Source organism: Geotrypetes seraphini, chromosome 6 (genome assembly GCF_902459505.1).
Source record: "Geotrypetes seraphini chromosome 6, aGeoSer1.1, whole genome shotgun sequence".
In the NCBI taxonomy this organism is placed as follows: domain Eukaryota; kingdom Metazoa; phylum Chordata; class Amphibia; order Gymnophiona; family Dermophiidae; genus Geotrypetes; species Geotrypetes seraphini.
The window spans coordinates 158,335,092-158,356,662 of NC_047089.1; the positions used below are offsets into that span (position 1 = coordinate 158,335,092).

At 43.4% G+C, this 21,571-nt stretch overlaps 1 protein-coding gene across 1 annotated transcript in view; it reads right to left on the reverse strand.

The window, feature by feature from the left end:
• The window catches only part of TMEM255B (transmembrane protein 255B), a 257,249-nt gene that overhangs the window by 207,754 nt on the left and 27,924 nt on the right, over positions 1 to 21,571 (reverse strand). The window contains exon 3 of the mRNA XM_033950614.1: positions 10,835 to 10,897. Within this exon, the coding sequence (XP_033806505.1) occupies positions 10,835 to 10,897 (63 nt within the window). The remainder of the gene's footprint in view (positions 1 to 10,834; positions 10,898 to 21,571) is intronic.

A 21,571-nucleotide genomic window follows, 5' to 3' on the forward strand; every position in this document is an offset into this window, starting at 1 on the left:
TATATCACCTAATTAAATACCGTAATATTTAATTAACCATCGTCTGCATAGATCCTGCAGTCAGTAAAGATATTTTTCAATTTTGTCTCTTTAGCAAAAAAAACTTCAGTGAATAATGAACGGGTCATGTTACATAAAATCCTAATTTGAAATATTGTATACTAAAATTGTTGCAACTAAAAAAAAAAGCAATTTACCTTGAATTATATTTAATATGTATCCAATTATTTTGGTTTTAAATATTGGATCATTACATGCAATGAAGCTGTGCAGTGGAAGAAAGTGAAGTAGTGCCGATGTCCTCTATCATAAATGCATGAACACCAGAGAAAATAATTTGACAGTAATGACAGTGATTATCTTCACATGATCTGGTTATGTCTGCTAATATTAAACAAGGCCTTATCATTTACTGAGGTGGAATGGCTGAGTTATTGCTAGAGGGCCACACAGATCCCTTGGTTCATTTCTCCTTGTTTAAAAAATGCATTTTTATTAGGTTAATTTGCAAAATAAATGGATTGCTACCATGTCATCTCTCTTAATCCACCCCCTCCCCCCACACCCCCCCCCACACACACAAATAAACAGGAAAGCAGAAAATGGAATTTGTTTCTATAATACCTTTTATGAAAATATATTAAAACTGCTACCTTTTCCTCTAAATGTCAAGGCCATTGCTTCTGCATGGATGCAATCTGTTTACATAGTAACATATTGCAGGACGGCAGATAAAGACCTGAACAGTCCATCCAGTCTGTCCATAAGTTATATCCATTAAAAATACACGATTAGATGATTAGACTAACTTGTCTCTTCTTTGATATTTCTAGGCCGTAGACTATAAAGTCTGGTTCCAAATGCTGAAGTTCCAAATGCTGAAGTTGGTTCCAAATGCTGAAGTTGCCATCCAAGCTCACTCCAGCCTATCCAACCATCCCATTGTTTGCAGGATATCTACCGTAAAGTCTGCCCGGTAACATCCTCATGTTACATATTAGTGGAGTTCCTATTGATGCCCATCCTACACCGAAATACCATATATGGAGCACAGACCATGCAGGTCTGTCCAATACTAGCCTTAGTTCTTTAATTTACTTCCTTCATTTTACAATTAGAGATCCTCCATTTTTATCCCACGCTTTTTTGAATTCCATCACCGTTTTCCTCTCCACTACTTCTCTCGGGAGGGCAATCCAGGCATCTACCACCCTCTCCGTGAAGAAGAATTTCCTAACATCGCTCCTAAGTCTTTCTCCCCGTAACCTCAAATTATGCCCTCTAGTTTCACCAGTTTTTCTTCTCTGGAAAAGATTTGGTTCTATATTAGACAATGCAATTTCCAGCTCAGAAAGTACAAGGGAGATCATCGCTTCCTTCTGCTACTGCTCCATAGTGAGCATTGCAAATGCTAATATACACTGACCAAGATGTTCCACAGCACTTGTAAGAGCTTCTTGGAGAATTATACCCAGCAAAATAGGACAACATAGTAGTTCAACACCAACAGAATAAAGACTAAAAAGTCAATATACTTAAGGTTACCAGATTTTCCGGATACCCTTCTGCACAAAGGAAAGATTTTCAAAACCCGGAAAAAGTGCCGGGTTATGAAAAGCTGTCCGGACCCCTGGCCATGTCCTCAAAAGGAAAACATGTCCTGAGAAATCCGGGCATCTGCTAACCCTAAATATACTAAAGCAGTGGTTCCCAACCCTGTCCTGGAGGACCACCAGCCAGTCAGGTTTTTGGGATAGTCCTAATGAATATGCATGAGACAGATTTGCCTATAATGGAGACGACAGGCACATAAATCCGCTCCATGCATATTCATTAGGGCTGCCTTGAAAACCTGACTGGCTGATAGTCCTCCAGGACAAGGTTCGGAACCACTGTACTAAAGCATGCAAAATTGCACAGAAGACTTTGGGAGCCTATTCCATAAGGGCATCTAGGTGCCCAGAGTTCATTATAGAAAGCCCCCCCAAATGGCGCCTTAATTTGTGCATGCAAATCAATGCGCACAGTCAATTTGTGTGCACAATGTCATTGCTTAAGAAGCCTAAACTGCACCAGTCGGCAAATAGCACCTCATGGGCACAACTTGGTAGGCGTATTCTATAAAGTGCTGTGCGCCAGTTCTAGTGCATGAATCTGAAAAGGGAGTCTGGCCAGGAGAGGAGCATGGGTGGATCACGGGCATTGCTAAAATGTATGCGCGCTGTTTATAGAATTAATCCGATGTGTGCACAAGTTAGGCACAGATATTTAGGCCTGATTTTCATTGGCCTAAATGAGTGTGCCTAAAAGTTCTGACATGAAGTGGCAGTTCGCATGTTTCTCTAAGGTGTGCATACCTTATATAGAATTGTTCCAAGTGCCATTCTATTAAGGTGCCAATTTGGGGGGGCGCCTTATAGAATATGGCCCTAAGAGTGTAACGTGGCATCAGCATGCCTAAAATCTAGGTGCACCTGACGTAACGAAAGAGATTAGCACCCGGGCCGGTGACGCCTGGCATCGGTGTGCCTTGCATCCCCCACCTGCTGCTTGCGCCGACCTCGGCACCCTTCTGAGGTCAGGTCCAGGACCTGTGACCTGAAGTGAGGTCAGAAGGGGGCCGAGGTCAGTACGAGCAGCAAGTGGGAGATGCTGCTCTCACCAGGAGGAGCTACGTCGGGGTCCATCCCCTGTCCCACTTGCTAAGCCACTGCCTAAATGTGACAAAGGTATACAGTATTCCCCAGATATTCGCGTGAGGGGGGGGTTCCGTTCCAGGAACCCCCGTGAATATCGAAAAACCGCGAATACGGTTTTTCACCTGGAGAGGCAGGAGAGGGCAGCTGGAGCACCTGCGAGTGAAGGAAATCACTCGCGGTATGCTCCAATCGCCTCTTCCTGACACACAGCTCATGATTGGTGAAGCCTGACTTTAGCACAGGAAGTCCCAGTTGGAGAATACCATGAATGAGCGGGACCGCGAACCGCAAATGACCAGGGGAACACTGTTCTCGTATATCTTACTGTATTCTGTCCATTGCATGTGTAAATGGAAGCACTGCCCAGGCCCCTCCAATGCAACACCCATGTGAACACTCCCTTGCACACCTAGTTACATCTAAGTTTACCAGGCCTATTCTCCACCCCTAACCATGCTTCCGTTATAGGTAGGCATCGTTATATCGCAAAGGATGCCTCAACTTGGGCATCACTAGGAGCCATGCAAATATCTATGCGCAACCTTTATTAGTAATAAAAAATTGTCTTTTAATTGTTTTTTAAGGGCGTGGTCAATTACCACACCATTTAACCAATTTAGTTGCACAAGAATTAAAGTTAAGTATCTCTAGGTATCCATGACATCTAGTGATGCATAACCAAAGCACTGTTTATAGAATCAGGCCCTAAGGCATAGATTCTGTAAAGTGCGCCTAACTTTAGATTTTAGGCGTCTGATTTAAGTGAGCGATTTAAGGGTCTTAACAAGCGTTAATTGGAACTTAGATGGACATAGGTGTCCTTTAGGCGTCCTTAGAGCACAGATGCGAGATAGGCGCAGATTTAGGGAATAATCGCATCTAAGTTTGTTGACGTGGGCGTGGTTAAGGATAGGCACCACATAGATGCTAGTTAGGCGACAGAGGGCGTCTAAACAGTGTGGAAAATGTGGTCTAAGTGTAGTTTTTGCTTCATTTCAATGGAGCTTAATTTAGGCATATGTTAGGTTTAAGTTAGGCATAAGTTCGGCTTAAGTTAGGCATAAGATAGGCTTAAGTTCGGCTTAAGTTAGGCTTAAGATAGGCTAAAGTTAGGCATAAGTTAGACTTAAGTTAGGCATAAGTTAGGCTTAAATAAGGCATTTCAACTTTCTGGCTGATGAATGGCATATGCGTTTGCTCTGCCCCTGCACCTCATCAGACACTGGGCTCTGTTTAAAGCGAAGGAAAAGCTGGTCTAAGTGTAGTTTTTGCTTCATTTCAATGGAGTTTCGGCTTTCTTAGTCAGAGACTTCCTATAGACACAGATTTGCAATGATATTTCCTATAGTGAGTTTGAATGGGTTTTTTTCTTCTTTCTCCCTCCTAATGGATTTAATAAGCCACCATATTAATAGAGCACATCAATATGAACATATTGCATGGAAAACAGTACTTTTCTGCTCAAACAGTAATATGATTTACTCATTACACCACTTTTGGCTTTCCTGCTTAAAAAGAACCCCCTTTTTTCTCAACAAACAGTACTACAATCAGCTCTTTCTTGAAAGAAAAGAAAGAACACATTACTTCATTCCTCAGCGCTTAAAAAGAGAAAAACCAGATACAGACCTTAACATGCATTTTTCCTCATTGCAAAATGGAGCTCTTCAGCTTCACAAAGCTGACCTCATTGTGAGATCATCAAGCTGCACCTTCAAGGTAGTATGCCACAATTAAAAGATGTGCTGGGTGTTCAACTCACAACTTCTGTATGATTAGTACAGGACTTTAACCCATAGAGCAACATCAGCTTCCACTCAGGTGGATCTCAGTGCCCTTTCATAAAATAGTTGACTGACCTGCATATGTATCATCTGATTAGCTATCATATCACAATCACCACAAAGAAAGCATTTCTGGCTAATGCGCCTTGTTGCACTCTGTCCATCTCAAACTTCCTGGTTCAAATCCCAGCTTCCTATTAGCTGTCATAAGAGGATCTAGATGGTGGACTTTGCTGTTTTTAGCAGCACATTTCTTTTTCCAGGCAAACTTATTTTCTCCTTCCCATGGCTAGGACAGCCTAAGCTGTCATGGGAGGAAACATCTCCTCTGACAGAAAGATGCCATTTATGGCTCACCAGGTTAATGTGCCTTGTTGGACCATGCCCATCTTCTGAAGCTCCCCGGTTCAAATCCCACTTTCATCCTTACTCATTTGAACAGCATCTTAACAGCTCTCATAAGTGGTGGACTTTGCTGTTTTTCATCAGCATTCTGCAGTTTGCAGGCACAGGTGCATCAGATACATTCATCTTCTCTCTGCTACAAGCCATTGTGGTAGGAATGGATTTCTTTCTATGCAATATCTGCACAGGGCAACAGATAGAAGATTTTACTAAAACTTCAGAGGGCTTGGACAGGTATTGAAGGAAGGTACATGTTTTTGAGATGTACCCTAGAGACATTCCTGTTGGTATATTCAGCTTGGCTGTTTGTGGTTTCATGCTTGAATAGTGTGTGTTGGGGTGGGGGAAGGGGGTTTAGGAAGAGATAATAGGCTGCTTTAGACATCTGAGAATTGCTACAGATCATTTTAAAGATCAACTCAAATATGTTTAAGCAAAAGAATGGGCAAAGAGTTTGAAGGTTTTCTGGTAGAAAAATGAATATCAAATATTTGCTAACTTCAATCAAGACTTGAACCCCTGACCTATGGAAGATAAAAGTAGCCCCTTAAGACATAGAGCTATAGAGGGAACTTTATTTAGAATTTGGTAACAGTGCCTCTACAGACTAAGCAGATGGCAAATGGCTTCTAGTAAAGCTTTGAGAAGGGGTTTTTGGGAACGTGTGCCTAATAGACACCTAAGAAATGCTTAGTGCATTAGAGACGTCTATACCAGTGTTTTTCAACCGCTGTTCCGCGGCACACTAGTGTGCCGCGAGATGTTGCCTGGTGTGCCGTACGGTCAGGGCCGCCATCAGGGCAGTACCACCAGTCTAGGGAGAGAGGCGGTCCGCCCCACGTGGACAGGAGAGAGCTGGACGGGGGACCCGCGGAGTTCAATACATCTCGAGCCGCGAGGCTCGTCTTCTGTTCCTGCCTGCCCTGCAGCTAACATATAGCCGATCGCAAGCGTTCCCCGATGTCAGCGCTGACGTCGGAGGGAGGGCTTAAGCAAAGCCTGCCCTCCAACGTCAGCGCTGACGTCGGAGAATACTTCCGTTCGGCTATTTGTGTGCGGCAGGGCAGACAGGAAGCAGAAGACAAGCCTCGCGGCTTGAGCTTCGTTTTGCTGAGAAAGTTGCAAAGATGGGCTGGTAGGCAAACACGGAACACAAAAGGGGGGAGGGAGTGCGTTTTGGACACAAGGCATGAACTTGGGAGAGAGGAAGGGAGGGAAAGAGATGCTGAGGTGGGGGAGGGAATGGGTTTTTGGACACAGAAGGCATGGACTTGGGAGAGAGGAAGGGAGGGAAAGAGATGCTGAGGTGGGGGAGGGAATGCGTTTTTGGACACAGAAGAAATGGACTTGGGAGAGAGGAAGGGAGGGAGAGAGGAAGGGAGGGAAAGAGATGCTGAGGTGGGGGAGGGAATGCGTTTTTGGACACAGAAGAAATGGACTTGGGAGAGAGGAAGGGAGGGAAAGAGATGCTGAGGTGGGGGAGGGAATGCATTTTTGGACACAGAAGAAATGGACTTGGGAGAGAGGAAGGGAGGGAAAGAGATGCTGAGGTGGGGGAGGGAATGAGTGTTTGGACACAGAAGAGAGAGGAAGGGAGGGAAAGAGATGGTTGTGTACACGGGGAATAGAAGAAAGGAGAATTTTTGGTCATAGGGAGGGAGTGAGGTACAGATAGTGGCATACCAGGGTGGGGGGGGGCGGTCTGCCCCACCCCGGGTTTACGTCCCAAGGGGGTGCACAGCTGGCCACCCTCCAGTGTTGTCCCTAGGCCGGCAAACTGCGGCTCTTTAGCCACTTGAGTGCCACCGCCGCCAACGGTGTTGTTGGCGGTGGCAGCATTATAAAATACTTTCTTTGTGTTTATTTGATTCCTATTCAAGAGAATTACTTTATATATAGTCAATATAGGCACAGAGTTAAATTTTTAAACATTTTCTAATGGTGGTGTGCCTCGTGATTTTTTTCATGAAACAAGTGTGCCTTTGCCCAAAAAAGGTTGAAAAACACTGGTCTATACAATGCCTAAACAGTGCCTAAATAACGCTGATTGCCACTTGTTCTACAAGGACGTCTATAGCACGCCTATTGTTAGGCGAACTTTACAGAATCTAGGCCTTCTCTGGCATATTAATTTACACCTTGAAGAGGCGAACAATGCTGAAATTCTAGATCTTACAACTTTAGATTACATTTTTCCTAAATTTTCACATTCAAATGAAAAAAGGTCATCATTTAGACCTAATAACTTTCTCCTTTAAGGATGTTTCTCATCCAAATATCTCTCTAGTAGAAGGTTTCTGGAGTCCAAACATCTGATCAGACCATTACATCTATTATTTTAATTTGACATGGATGCATTCATCAAGGAAGAAGCCACTTACAATAAAAAGGAAGAAAATTTCAAGGGGACATTTAGACCCTACAAAATTTTGGACATGCTATGAGCAAATTCAAAATTTAAATGATTCTAAAGAATTTTTGTCCCATTGGGACAAGACCAGCCTTACTGCTTTGGATGATTTTGCTCCAAAACAAAAACTTAAAAAACAGCCCTTATAAATCCAAGAATTGGTATGATAAAGAACTTCACACCATGAAACGTTCAGTTAGAAGATTAGAACAACCTGGATTAAATCATGGGAACAAGAGAAAGAGTTTGCATATTTATATGCAATTAATAAAGGACAAACGTAAAGCTTTTTACATAGCCAAAATTGGTTTATCGGGCACTAACACCAAAGAATTGTTTAAGCTGGTTTCTAATATTTTTGATATGACTCATTTCACCCAATCATCACACATTGCACCTCCTACGTCAGATGATTTAGCAAACTACTTTAGCTCTAAAACTGACAGTTTAAGAACTTCCTGTCCTCAGGCTTAAGGCAGTGATCTAAAATTTAAATTATCTCCTATAGACACCAGCTATGCGGATTTAGGCTGAGGCACATTTAACAATCCAGAAGGATATAACCCTGCTGGAGAGGGTGCAGAGGCGAGCACCTAGTTAAGCCTCCGCGTGTGCGGTTCACCGGACTGGATGGACCAAGGGTCTGATTCGGTGAAGGCATTTCTTATGTTCTTATGTTCAGACTGGGATGATTTTAGAAATCTATATAATAAGTACATGAAGTCAGATTGTCCTCTACATTCCTGCCCCCTAGCAATTATGAAACTAGCTCCTTTAAACTTTCAATTAGATTTATTTGGTTGGCTAACTTACATGTTAGAAATTGGCAAATTTCCATCAACTGGAGGACACATCATCATTATTCCTATACCTAAAAACCACAGAGATTCAATTTCAATAGTAGCTAATTATAGGCCTATTGCTTCTAGCCCTTTTTTGTAAAATTAATGGAAGGTTTGATCTATTCACAGCTGTTGAATTATTTGGAGAATTACTCTGTCTTGCATGAGTCACAACAAGGCTTTAGACCTCTACATAGTACCGAGACAGTTTTAGCTTCCATTGTAGATAGTTTGTACAATTTGTTTAGTAAAGGCACCAGTGCTCTGATAATGCAGCTAGATTTAAGTAGTGCATTTGATCTAGTAGATCATAAAAATTTGTTAGAGTGCCTGCATGCCATTGGTGTACTGTACATGGCAAAGTTCTTGAGTAGTTCGAAGGTTTTCTCATATCACATACTTACCAAGTTCGATTTAATAATGATTACAGGCAGTCCCCATTTTAAGAATATTTATTTGTTTATCTATCTCGTCCTCCCAATAGCTCAGAATGAGTTACAAGCAAACATTCACAGTAGAATACATTTGGACAGTACAAAGACTATGCAGCAACTTAAGTATAGGTTAAGAATGGACTCATACTTATGAATGGGGGTCCTGTTCTGCCTTCAGTGTCCCAACGCCCCTCTCCCTTCCTCCCAAGTCCCAACATGCCCCTCTCCCTCCCTCCCTCCCTCCATTCTGTGCCCCAAGTAGATGCCTCCCTCCGGCGGGTATTTATCTTCTGACTGGCTCTCTCCTCCTTCCAGCCACAGTCATTTCTCTGCACAAAGCTGTGGACAGTGACTCCTACATGCGCCCCGCAGCTGAGTCGAAAGCCTTCCCTCTGATTTTAGAGGAAGCTCCTACCATGTCAGAGGGAAGGCTTCCAGCTCAGCTGTGGGCCACGTGTAGGAGCCACTGCCCGTGGCTTTGTGCAGAGAAAAGACTGCAGCTGGAAGGAGGAGGGAGCCGGCCAGATGAAGGTAAACACCCACCAGAGGGAGGCACATACTTGGGGCACAGAATGGAGGAATGGAGCGAGAGAGAGGGGCACATTGGGACACGGGAGAGAGGGAGAGGGGTGTGTTGGGTCTTGGGAGGGAGGGAGCACAAACTGGTCAAAGGATGGAAGGAGGGAGGAAGCATGAACTTGGAACACAGAATGAAGGGAGGGAGTGGAGCATGAGCCATAGGATGGAAGAATGAGGGAGTGAGGGAAAGTGATGCTGAGGTGGGGGAGGGAATAGAAAGGGAGAATTGGGTGTTTGAGTGAGAGGGAAAGAGAGATGAAGCAAGAGGAGAATTGTTGGGCATAGGGAGGGAGAGAGAATTATTGGACATGGTGGGAGAGGAGTGAGGTGGAGATGCATGGGGAAGAGAAAGATGAGAGGGAGTAATGTTGGATGTGGTGGTGGAGAGGGAACAGTAGGATCGATGGAAAGGGATGTAAGAAGAGCCTCAAGGAGGTGGAGAAGGTGAGGAGAATACTAGGATCTGAGTTACATACAAATTCAATTTAAGAACGGTTCAAAAAGCAGAACCCATTCTTAACCTGGGGACTGCCTGTATTCTGATAGTTGGAGTAACCCATATGGCATCCCGCAGGGTTCACCATTGTCCCTTTTGCTTTTTAATATCTACTTGTTATCATTGGGTTACAGATTATCCCATTTGAAGAGTAAGCTGTTCAGTTACACCAACAATATAACTATTTTGATTCCCATCCTTACCTAACTCTCTCAGATCAGCGATATAATCTCTAAGATTTTCTTGATAATTGAACAATGGATGGCTGAATTCAAATTAAAACTTAATCTGGAAAAGACAAAATTCTTTTATGTATCCCTGCGTCAAAATTGCATTGAGACATCTGTAACTTTAAATGCTAAAATTTATCCCATCCAATCCACTAGCAAGATATTAGGAGTAATTTTGGATCAAAATTTGACCATGAAGAATCAGGTTGATGCTCTGGTACAAAGGGGTTTCCAAACATTATGGAAATTGCATACCATTAGAGCATACTTTGATGTTTCATCTGAAAGATGATTTCTGGTGCAATCCCTGGTCTTTTGTAACATTGTCCATCTTGCTGGTGTTCAAAAAAATCTTTACAGACTGTGTATTATTCAGAACGCAGCTGTTCATTTGATTTTCAACTTGAGTAAGTTTGACCATGTTACACCTTTCTTTCGGCAACTATATTAGTTGCCTGTCGAGGCCCGTGTAAAATTTGTTTCGTTGCATTTGCTTTAAGATGTTAGCAGGCCTCATACCCAACTATCTCCTGGATTTGTTTACATTTGTTAGTTCAAAACATTTCAGCCATTCACATGCTCTATTCACTTTTCCATCTGTTAAAGGCTATAAATTTTAAAGATATTATTAACACCTTCTGTCTTATCAAGCAGCATCGTGGGACAAGGATTTGAATCGTCTAATTATGTCTTCTAACACTTTAACAATTCAGGTGACTTTTACTAGATCTTTTGGGGTAATTGAAGCATTCCATTTACTGTATTCATTTTTCTCTTTTGTAAACCGCATGGTACTGCAGTATAGAAGTAAGTTTTTATGTTATATTATATTATGTATTCTAAACATTTACATATGCAACAAATGTGTAAATGAAGACGTGGGTTATAGAACTGCCTTTCATGTTCTGATTCAATAATATACACAAAAAAAACCAATGAGTTTTTACTGACTCACCATTTGCTTTCTGTTTTCAACCAAATTGATGCCAATGAGCCCCAGAAAAGATCCAAAGCCAAGCTGAGGCACAGAAAAACAGAAAAGAAGACCCAGATCATCTCTGTTAGGTGTGCTGTAAATTATTCTTAAGCAGTTCTTTATTTTTAACTGTTCATATTTAATTACCAAAGTTGCAAACATTCAAACCAAAGATGGCACTTAATACTGATGAAATTATGCAATAACACAATCGACAAACTTCACAAGGGTACTCTATCTATAAGATAACTCAAACGGTAGTGTAAATCTTAACTACCATTAATATGCCCTTATGTGCTGGAATTTTTTCTGAAATCTTCCAGGATCCTCAGCGGCACCACTTGGAGCTCAATTCAATCTCATTGCTCCAAGCTTTACGTGACAACTCGTCATCGGGTCCTTATTAGTGTGGAATTATTAGTATATTCAATACTTTTGCACATTTAATTTATTCAATTCAGACTTAAATATAATTTTATAAGCATATTACTTAGCTTTATCATGTGGTCTCTGGCAAGGGATTGTTATACCAACATGTTTCGCTATAAAGCTTTATCAAGGATAACCCCTAAAAAGACAGCAAAAGTTTAAATTAGTATATACATACTATTGCTCTCAAAGTAACCAATTCTAATAACTAATAAGTTACAAAGTCAGCATTTAGTTTCTCACCTAACTGCTATACCGCCAGAACCTGTGACCACTATGTCCTCAGAGATGGTGGCGGCGTCTTTTTCTGAAATTAAATAGAGCCGAACCCAAGACAACTGTACTCACATGACTACGTAGCAACAGTGTCACCGGACTGCCTGCCGGTTTTAAAGCGATAGTCCTACATTAGTTCTTATGGAACCTACCCACCCAGAAACAACAAGGCTAAATCAAAGAGCCCCACTCCAGTTCTCCATTCAAACCATTAGGCATTACTGTATTTAAAGCATAAATCCAACGCTGTTCCTTATAATTCAGCAACTCCTTTAGAGAACGTATAGTGAGTAATCACAATGAATGTGGGCACTGTTAATGGTGCCCCACGACTATTAGGGGAACCTCTTGGACAGACCCCCAAACAGGCAAAGTTATAACTTCTTTGACAAATACAAATTGCCTGTCAGCTAATGTTGGCTACATAATTATATGCCCATACAATCTGGTATATGTGGACCGAACTTCGCGGCCCATACACATAAGATTGAATGAGCATAAATCGCGTATTAAAACAAAAATTATCCAAGCTCCTATGGTGGAACATTTTTTAAACACCCAGCACAATATTGATCAGGCTCAGTGGCATATAATAGAGAGTGTCGAGTGGGGACGGGAGGGAGGCAATAGTGAGGAGTTGCTGAATTATAAGGAACAGCGTTGGATTTATGCTTTAAATACAGTAATGCCTAATGGTTTGAATGGAGAACTGGAGTGGGGCTCTTTGATTTAGCCTTGTTGTTTCTGGGTGGGTAGGTTCCGTAAGAACTAATGTAGGACTATTGCTTTAAAACCGGCAGGCAGTCCCGTGACGCTGTTGTACGTAGTCATGTGAGTACAGTTGTCTTGGGTTCGGCTCTATTTAATTTCAGAAAAAGACGACGATGCCATTTCTGAGGACATAGTGGTCACAGGTTCTGGCGGTATAGCAGTTAGGTGAGAAACCAAATGCTCACTTTGTAACTTATTAGTTATTAGAATTGGTTACTTTGAGAGCAATAGTATGTATATACTAATTTAAACTTTTGCTGTTTTCTTAGGGGTTATCCTTGATAAAGCTTTATAGCGAAACATGTTGGTATAACAATCCCTTGCCAGAGACCACATGATAAAGCTAAGTAATATGCTTATAAAATTATATTTAAGTCTGAATTGAATAAATTAAATGTGCAAAAGTATTGAATATACTAATAATTCCACACTAATAAGGACCCGATGACGAGTTGACACGTAAAGCTTGGAGCAATGAGATTGAATTGAGCTCCAAGTGGTGCCGCTGAGGATCCTGGAAGATTTCAGAAAAAATTCCAGCACATAAGGGCATATTAATGGTAGTTAAGATTTACACTACCGTTTGAGTTATCTTACTTAATACTGATGATCATTTTATAGCATTTCCCATGTAAGATCTATGCTGTAAAAAATGTATATGCAGAAGTAAATCTTCATGGGACAAAGTTAAAAATTTCTACAGTGAGCCTGAAAAAAAATGTGTTGCAGCATGGTTAAAAAGAATGACTGGCCAAATATACAAATATCTGGCTATTTCTTGGCTTTGGAATATTCTAGAATTAAGGCCACAATGACTAGATGGTCAGTCTCTTAACTCTCAATTGCCTCCAGTTCAAACTCAGATTGTGAGGCCTCCAGGGACAGAAAATTATTTACTGTCCTTCAATGTGCACCACTTTTAATAGTTTTCAAGCTGTATATATGAAATTAAATTCAATTAAATAATTTATACATAATGCACATAATACAGTAGTATGAATTGATGTTGGCACTGTCATCTCGAAGCTGGGACATTAGATCATTTACTATTCTATTGTCCATTGATACTTAGTTTTTGGAAATCCATTTGGGGCCAAGTGAATAATCTACTGGAAAATCCAGAGGCATTATCATATGACACAGTGTTATTTGGTACTTTCATGAGAGCCAAGAGTCAAATCTCTTCCAATAATAATAAACTTTTGTTCATCATGACAGGGGTTGCCATTCAGCAAATTATTAAAAATTGGAAAAATTGGGATCGGCTGAATTATAATTTTTGATGGAATTCATTATGCCAAATCTTTAAAATGGAATGGGTAATAGCCATACAGCAGGGGCATTTTAAGAAATTTAGGGATATTTGGGAGCCATTAACAAAATATTGTACAGAATGAATATTATTTTCTCCCTTTGTTCATACACGTCCAGGGTGGGGAGGGAATATTTTATGATTTATTATGCTTAAGTACAATTGTTGGATATAAGGGGGGGGATATTTGATGTGAGTTAAACTTTGATGGTATTTTAAGTGATATTAAAGTATAAAATGATTGTATCTTATGTTACACTTGTTGAAAGTTTTTAAAATGAATAAAGACTTAAAGAAAAAAATACATTCACTATTCTAGGCCCAGATTTTATAAATGATGCCTAAATATAGGCACCTAGATCAGCACGCCTAGTCAATCTAGGTGCCTTAATTAACCCCCCCTTTTCTAGATTCAACTTCTGCATTGGGCGCAGTCTTTTAACATACTCAAACATTCAAGACTCTCAAATGCCAAAAGTGGCGAAGAAACCCCAGCTATATATTATCACAAAGCCCCAGGTCCTTTATGTTTCAGAGTGCATCTCAGAGACTACCGTATTTTCATGCATATAACGCGCGCGTTATACATGTTTTTACAAACCGTGCATAACCTTGCGTGGTATATGCGTGAGTGCGTTGTACAAAATTTTTTTTACATAGTTCCCCCCCCGATGTCCGATTCACCCCCCCCCGCAGGACCGCTCGCACCCCCACCCCGAAGGACCGCTCGCACGCACCCGCACCCCCACCCCAAAGGACCGCTCGCACGCGCTCCCACCCGCACCCGCATCCCCACCCTGAAGGACCGCTCGCACGCACTCCCACCCGCACCCCCACCCTGAAGGACCGCTCACACGCACTCCCGTCCTCTTGCCCCAGCCAACCGCGGCACCCCCGACACGATCGGGGCAAGAGGGAGCTCAAGCCCTCTTGCCTCCCCCGACACGATCGGGGCAAAAGGAACCCAAGCCCTCTTGCCCCGCCGACTCCCCAACTCCCTGACAATATCGGGCCAGGAGGGAGCCCAAACCCTCCTGGCCACGGCGACCCCCTACCCCCACCCCGCACTACATTATGGGCAGGAGGGATCCCAGGCCCTCCTGCCCTCGACGCATACCCCCCTCCCCCCAATGACCGCCCTCCCCCAAGAACCTCCGACCGCCCCCCCAGCCGACCCATGACCCCCCTGGCCGACCCCCACGACACCCCCACCCCCCTTCCCCGTACCTTTATGTAGTTGGCCGGACAGACGGGAGCCAAACCCGCCTGTCCGGCAGGCAGCCAACGACGGAATGAGGCCGGATTGGCCCATCCATCCCAAAGCTCCGCCTACTGGTAGGGCCTAAGGCGCCTGAGCCAATCAGAATAGGCCCGGGAGCCTTAGGTCCCTCCTGGGGGCGGGGCCTTGGGCACATGGTCGGGTTGGGCCCATGTGCCTCAGGCCCCGCCCCCAGGAGGGACCTAAGGCTCACGGGCCTATTTTGATTGGCCCAGGCACCTTAGGCCCCACCAGTAGGCAGAGCTTTGGGACGGATGGGCCAGTCCGGCCTCATTCCGTCGTTGGCTGCCTGCCGGACAGGCGGGTTTGGCTCCCGTCTGTCCGGCCAACTACACAAAGGTACGGGGAAGGCGGGTGGGGGTGTCGTGGGGGTCAGCCAGGGGGGGTCGCGGGTCGGCTGGGGGGGGTGGTCGGAGGTTCTTGGGGGGGCGGTCGTTGGGGGGAGGGGGGTTTGCGTCGAGGGCAGGAGGGCCTGGGATCCCTCCTGCCCGTAATGTAGTGCGGGGTGGGGGTAGGGGGTCGCCGTGGCCAGGAGGGTTTGGGCTCCCTCCTGGCCCGATATTGTCGGGGAGTTGGGGAGTCGGCGGGGCAAGAGGGCTTGGGCTCCCTTTTGCCGCGATCGTGTCGGGGGTGCCGCGGTTGGCTGGGGCAAGAGGATGGGAGTGCGTGCGAGCGGTCCTTCGGGGTGGGGGTGCGAGCGGTCCTGCGTTGGGGTGAATCAGACGTCGGGGGGGGATCAGGTTTTCAGGGTGGGGACAGGACTTCAAGGGGGAGAGGAGAGTCGGGGCGGGCGAAAGGAGAGTCGGAGTGGCCAGAAGAGAGTCGGGGCGGGCGAAAGGAGAGTCGGGCGGCGACGGGAGAGTCGGGCGGCGACGGGAGAGTCGGGCAGCATGCGCGGTAAACGAGTGTGCGCGGTATATAAAAATTTCTGTACATAGATTTGTGTTTTCCGCGCGCTATACCCGTGTGCGCGTTTTACACGGGTGCGCGTTATCTATGTGAAAATACGGTACCTCCTTTGATTTAGAGGAACAGGACTGGTCACTAGCTCATCAATGCAGAAAATAAAGCCTTGCCTTCAATAAAATTGATCAGAGGCAAAGCATATGTATCCTACTTATCAGCAGTAGTAATCATTTCCAGCACCTAGTAGAATCAGGGTGAAGTCTTTTCCACTTCTCAAATTGCCTTTCTTGGAGATCAGACACATCTTTGTTCTCTGTATAACTGGTACTCTTTTTTTGCAAAAGTACACAAGAACAGATAGTGCTTAAGTTCCTGGGTTATGCAAATTAGTCTTTCATAAACTCCACTTCTTAGGCAAATTGGTTTCCTTTTGGGAAGACTGATAATTATCTAGGTGGTTTTCTTGCCAAATTTCCTTAACATGAGCTCCAAAAACCAGGCTGACTTTTTCTGGGTTAAGCATTTAGGAGTATCAGTCCAACAGCGTCCTCACTCTGGCTAGAGCATACAATCATTGTGACTTTACCGTTCTATGCTCCACCCTGGTTGTTGTTTCTGTTCAAAGAAAAATGTCAAAGTCCTTTTTAAGGCATTAAAGTGGCTTCCACCATCTCTCTCTCAATAACAGACTATGAACCTTTCAGGAAATTATCCAAACCTTTCTTAAAACCAGCTACGTCAACTGCTCTTACCTTGATCTTGCTTGCCCATTTTTGAATCTTCTTACAGGCTTTCATTTACAAGCTTCCTCCTCCTACTGCTTTCATTCTACGGAGCTTTTTAAGGGGTCTTTAGTCTGTAAACCATTCCATTCTATTTAACTCCCCACCTATTAGTGAGCTTGTTTTACCCCCTTCCCAATTAGGGTAAGGGCCTTGCTCCCCCAAGCTTTTCCAAATATAGTCAATGTTTCCTATAGGCTTCCCTGACCCCATTTTCCAGGACACTCTTCCCATCTACCTCTCAGCTTAGGCAGAGCTTTCTTAGTCACCCACCCCCCTCAATGAGATTACAGGGAAATACTTTTAAAACCAATAGGAGGAAATATTTCTTCACTTAGAAACTTGTTAAGCTCTGGAATGTGTTGCCAGAATACGTGGTAAGAGCAGTTGACGTAACTGGTTTTAAAAAAGGTTTGGATAATTTCCTGAAAGGTTCATAGTCTGTTACTGAGAGAGAGATGGTGGAAGCCACTGCTTACCCTAGATCAGTAGCATGGAATGTTGCTACTATTTGGAGTTTTGCCAGGTACTAATGACCTGGATTGGCCACGGTGAAGGCAGGCTACTGGGCTAGATGAACCATTGGTATGACCCAGTAAGGCTGTTCTAATGTTCTGGGCTCTGGAAGTTTTATGCTCTAGCAAGGTTTCATGGAATTTATAGTTTTTTTTCCCGTTTCTTTTCTTAAAGGGAAATCACCATTTTTCACCACCATATAGGTCCTGTACCTGTCACACCCTAAAGGAGAACCCCCATTTATTTTGTAGCCTTCAACTCTGACAAATAATCACGGTCCCAAAACACTTTCCTAGGGTTTACTCCAACACCCCCATGACAGGAGAGAACATAACAACATAAGAATTGCCGCTTCTGGTTCAGACCAGTGGTCCATCGTGCCCAGAAGTCCGCTCACACGGCGGCCCCCACAATATACAAACACTTGATTCGAACCAACCACCCAAATTAAAAAGAACAATCAATTTCTTTAAAAAAAAATAAAAAAAAAATAGACTTATCATATTTAGCCCTTCTGGTTCAAGAGGTTACAATCTATAGATCAATTTTTGTTCAAGCTGTAAAAATGTTTTGATGCAATTAGTTTGGTAACTCTCTATCATCTGAGATTTTATGACTTGTCACTTGTACACTGAGGTGCTTCATCACCATGGACATTTCCTCATGCAGCACTTCAATATGTATTCAAGCTAAAGATATTCAAATAATAGGCATGGAAAACCTGTGGCAAAAGGGGGACGTGCCAGTACACATCTGTGCCTGATCTTTTGCACCAAAACACGAGCCTCACTAAATCTTCCTGCACATAAACTTTTCATGAAGATTATATTTCAGCACAGAGCAGCTTTGTCATTACCTGATACTTCATCACACACAGAGAGCTAAATGTATTCAAATTATATGCACAGAAAATGTGTATGGCAAATTGAGCAAAGATATTTCCATTCAAAATAACACATACCACAAAATGCACGATGAATATGCGTGGAAAAACTGAGCACAAAGTAATGAAAGATCAAAACTGTGAAAGGCTCATCACCAGCAGGCAATTACATAGCGCATATCACAATTCAGTTGGGAAAGATAGGAACAGGACAAGGGAAGGAAAGGCGGTAGCATCTTGGAGGCCTGTGTAGACAAAACAGGAAAGAGAATCAGGGTGTGTGTGGCTTCAGTATGTGTTTATCAAAGCTCATATTTAGGTGCAAAAGAATAGGTGCCAATGCATGCTGGTACTTTTAGCTTCCTTTGGATATGCAAACAAAGAAGCTGCAATTACTGGCACATTTACTGCATGCTTTTCATGTTTATAATTGGAATGCATTTAGCTTGAATACATGATGAAGTATTGTGTAATATGAAAAGGATGTCTAGGTCCAATTTGGGCGTTTCCTGCAAAATGTCCAAAGTCAGAAGTAGAAAAATGTCCATTTTCAAAAGCCAAACCACTAGACATCCCACAATATTTTTTCTTCAAAAATTGTTTACTTGCCCATCTAGGTTACCAAGACGTCTAACTTTATATCCCTTTTTTGACCAAAAAATCATCCACGTTAGAAACGTCCAAATGGATACCACTTAGACATGAGAGGAGCCAGCATTCTAGTGGACTGGCCATATAGAGATCCTGACAAAGCAGGGGCATCTTAGACGACACTGCTGTGAACTTCAAAAATAGGGCATCACAAGTACATCTTACCATAATCCCCTTATAATTTAGGGTGAGCGCACCAAAACTTCCCTAATACCTACAGTACCCACCTGTCTACCTCCCCAATAGCCCTTATGGCTGCAGGTGGTTCCTATATGGCAACAAAATAGGTTTTTGGTGGCCTCAATCTTTCTATCATAATGTAGTGGTTAGAGCGGCATATGGGCCTGGGTCCTCCTCTCTGTGGTTCACTAACCCACCCACTAGACTACTCAAGACACCTGTGTGCTACTCTACTAGGCTTTCCCATAGAAGATGCTGCTGTTCTATAGACAGGTATGTACTGTTTTTTTTTTAATTTGGGAGGGTCAGAGGGGTTTAGTGAGTACTGGTGGATGACTACAGGTGGGGGTCATGCTTACTTACCTCCAATGGTTATCTGGTCAGTTTGTGGCACTTAGATCCTTCTAAAACAAGTCTAGGTGAAAACATCTAAGTTCCAAGACTTAAGAACATAAGAATTGCCGCTGCTGGGTCAGTCCAGTGGTTCATCTTGCCCAGCAGTCCGCTCACGTGGCAGCCCTCTGTTCAAAGACCAGCTCCCTAACTGAGACTAGCCCTACCTGAGTATGTTCTGGTTCAGCAGGAACTTGTCTAACTTTGTCTTGAATCCCTGGAGGGTGTTTTCTACAACTCTCTGGGTGAAGAAGAACTTCCTTATGTTCGTACGGAATCTATCCCCTTTCAATTTTAGAGAGTGCCCTCTCGTTCTCCCTACCTTGGAGAGGGTGAACAACCTGTCCTTATCTACTCAGTCTATTCCCTTCAGTACCTTGAATATTTCGATCATGTCCCCTCTCAATCTCCTCTGTTTGAGGGAGAAAAGGCCCAGTTTCTCTAATCTCTCACTGTATGGCAACTCCTCCAGCCCCTTAACCATCTTAGTCGCTCTTTTCTGGACCCTTTCGAGTAGTACCGTGTCCTTCTTCATGTACATCAACAAGTGCCGGACGCAGTACTCCAGGTGAGGGTGCACCATGGCCCGGTACAGCGGCACGATAACCTCCGATCTGTTCGTGATCTCCTTTATCATTCCTAGCATTCTGTTCGCCCTTGTCGCCGCCTCCGCACATTACGTGGATGGCTTCATCGACTTGTCAATCATAACTCCCAAGTCTCTTTCCTGTGAGGTCCCTCTAAGTACCGCCCCAGAAATCCTGTATTCGTGCATGAGATTTTTGTTACCTACATGAATCACTTTACACTTTTCCATGTTGAACCTCATCTTCCATGTTGATGCCTCATCTTCCATGTTGATGCCCATTCCTGCGAATGCTTTGATATTCCTGCAAAATGTCCAAGTTTAAGCCCCCTCCCCTCCCCCAGCCTACCCATAGCATGCCTCCTTTAAATTCTGGTACAGCGGCTTAGAAGTCCTACTACATGTCCAGAAAACCAGTTTCGAAAATCCCAGCAATTAGAACAATCAAGTGCCAACTTAGGTGTCTTTATGGACATTTTAAAGTTTTGATTATGCCCCTAAAAGTATCATAGAAGCCTACTGTACTTTATGTGTCTAAGGTAATCTCTGGCACCTTGTGTGTCTAAGTGTTTTGAAAATGAGCCTCAAAATGTCTGAGTGGTTAGGTGTCATCTGATGAAGTGGCTGATTAAGGTGATGAAAATGCTGTTCTTTTGAGCCTAAATATAAGCCTTGTGAAAATGTTATATTTAAGAACTTTTTGCAAAGGGAGTGTAGCTTAGTGGTTACAGTTGCTGCCTCCGCACCCTGGTGTTGTGAGTTAGACTGTGAGCCTGCCCGGACAGAAAGGGAAAATACCTAAGAGTACCTGATTACAATTCAAAGAGGAGAGAGCTATAGCCTCAGCACCCTGAGGTTGTGGGTTCAATCCCTGTGCTGCTCCTTGTGATCCTGGGCAAGTCAATTAATCCTCCACTGCTCCAGGTACATTTGATAGACTGTGAGCCCTCTTGGATAGATAGAGAAAATAGTTGAGTACCTGATTTGTAACCCAAGCTGAGTTCCTTCAGGAGGACGGGCTAAAAAAAATCAAATAAAAATACAGGCAGGGATGTGTGATGACATGCTCCCTATTTGCTGCAAGTTTTCATGCATACATTTGAATATATTTAGCTTGAATACATGATGGAGTGTCATGTGATGGAATGTCCATGGTGAGGAGCTGTCACCTGATGAAATGGCTCAGTGATGAAATGTCAGGTGATGATGTGTCAATACAATGACACAATAATAATAATAATAATAATAATAATTTTATTCTTATATACTGCCCTACCCTTCGAGTTCTAGGCAGTTCACAATAATTACATTAGGATCCGCATTGACATGCCGATTTACAACAGTTTATTAGATTAACAACAAATTTAGCTGAACTTGGCTGATGAAGAAGGGAGTGGGTAGAAGAGAGAGAAGAAAGCGTTTAGGAGGGGGGGAGAGGGCCGCGAGTGGGGCCCGGTAATACCGGAGAGGGGCGGTTACGGGTCTTGTTTGTTGAATAGGTAAGTTTTGAGAGTTTTTCTGAAGTCGAGGTAAGTGGGGGCCTCGAGTATCACCTCCCTGCTTCCATTTTGGTATCACATCTAGTGTAATCATACAATGAATTGAAACATACCAATGTTCCATTTAATGAGGTATGATCAAAAGTTCTGATTTGCCATGCTTTAAGCCAGCATTCTGTCATGCACTCTTGAAAAGGCTTCATAGTCTTGCCCACACAGACTTTATTGCAGGAACAAAATAGCACATGCACTA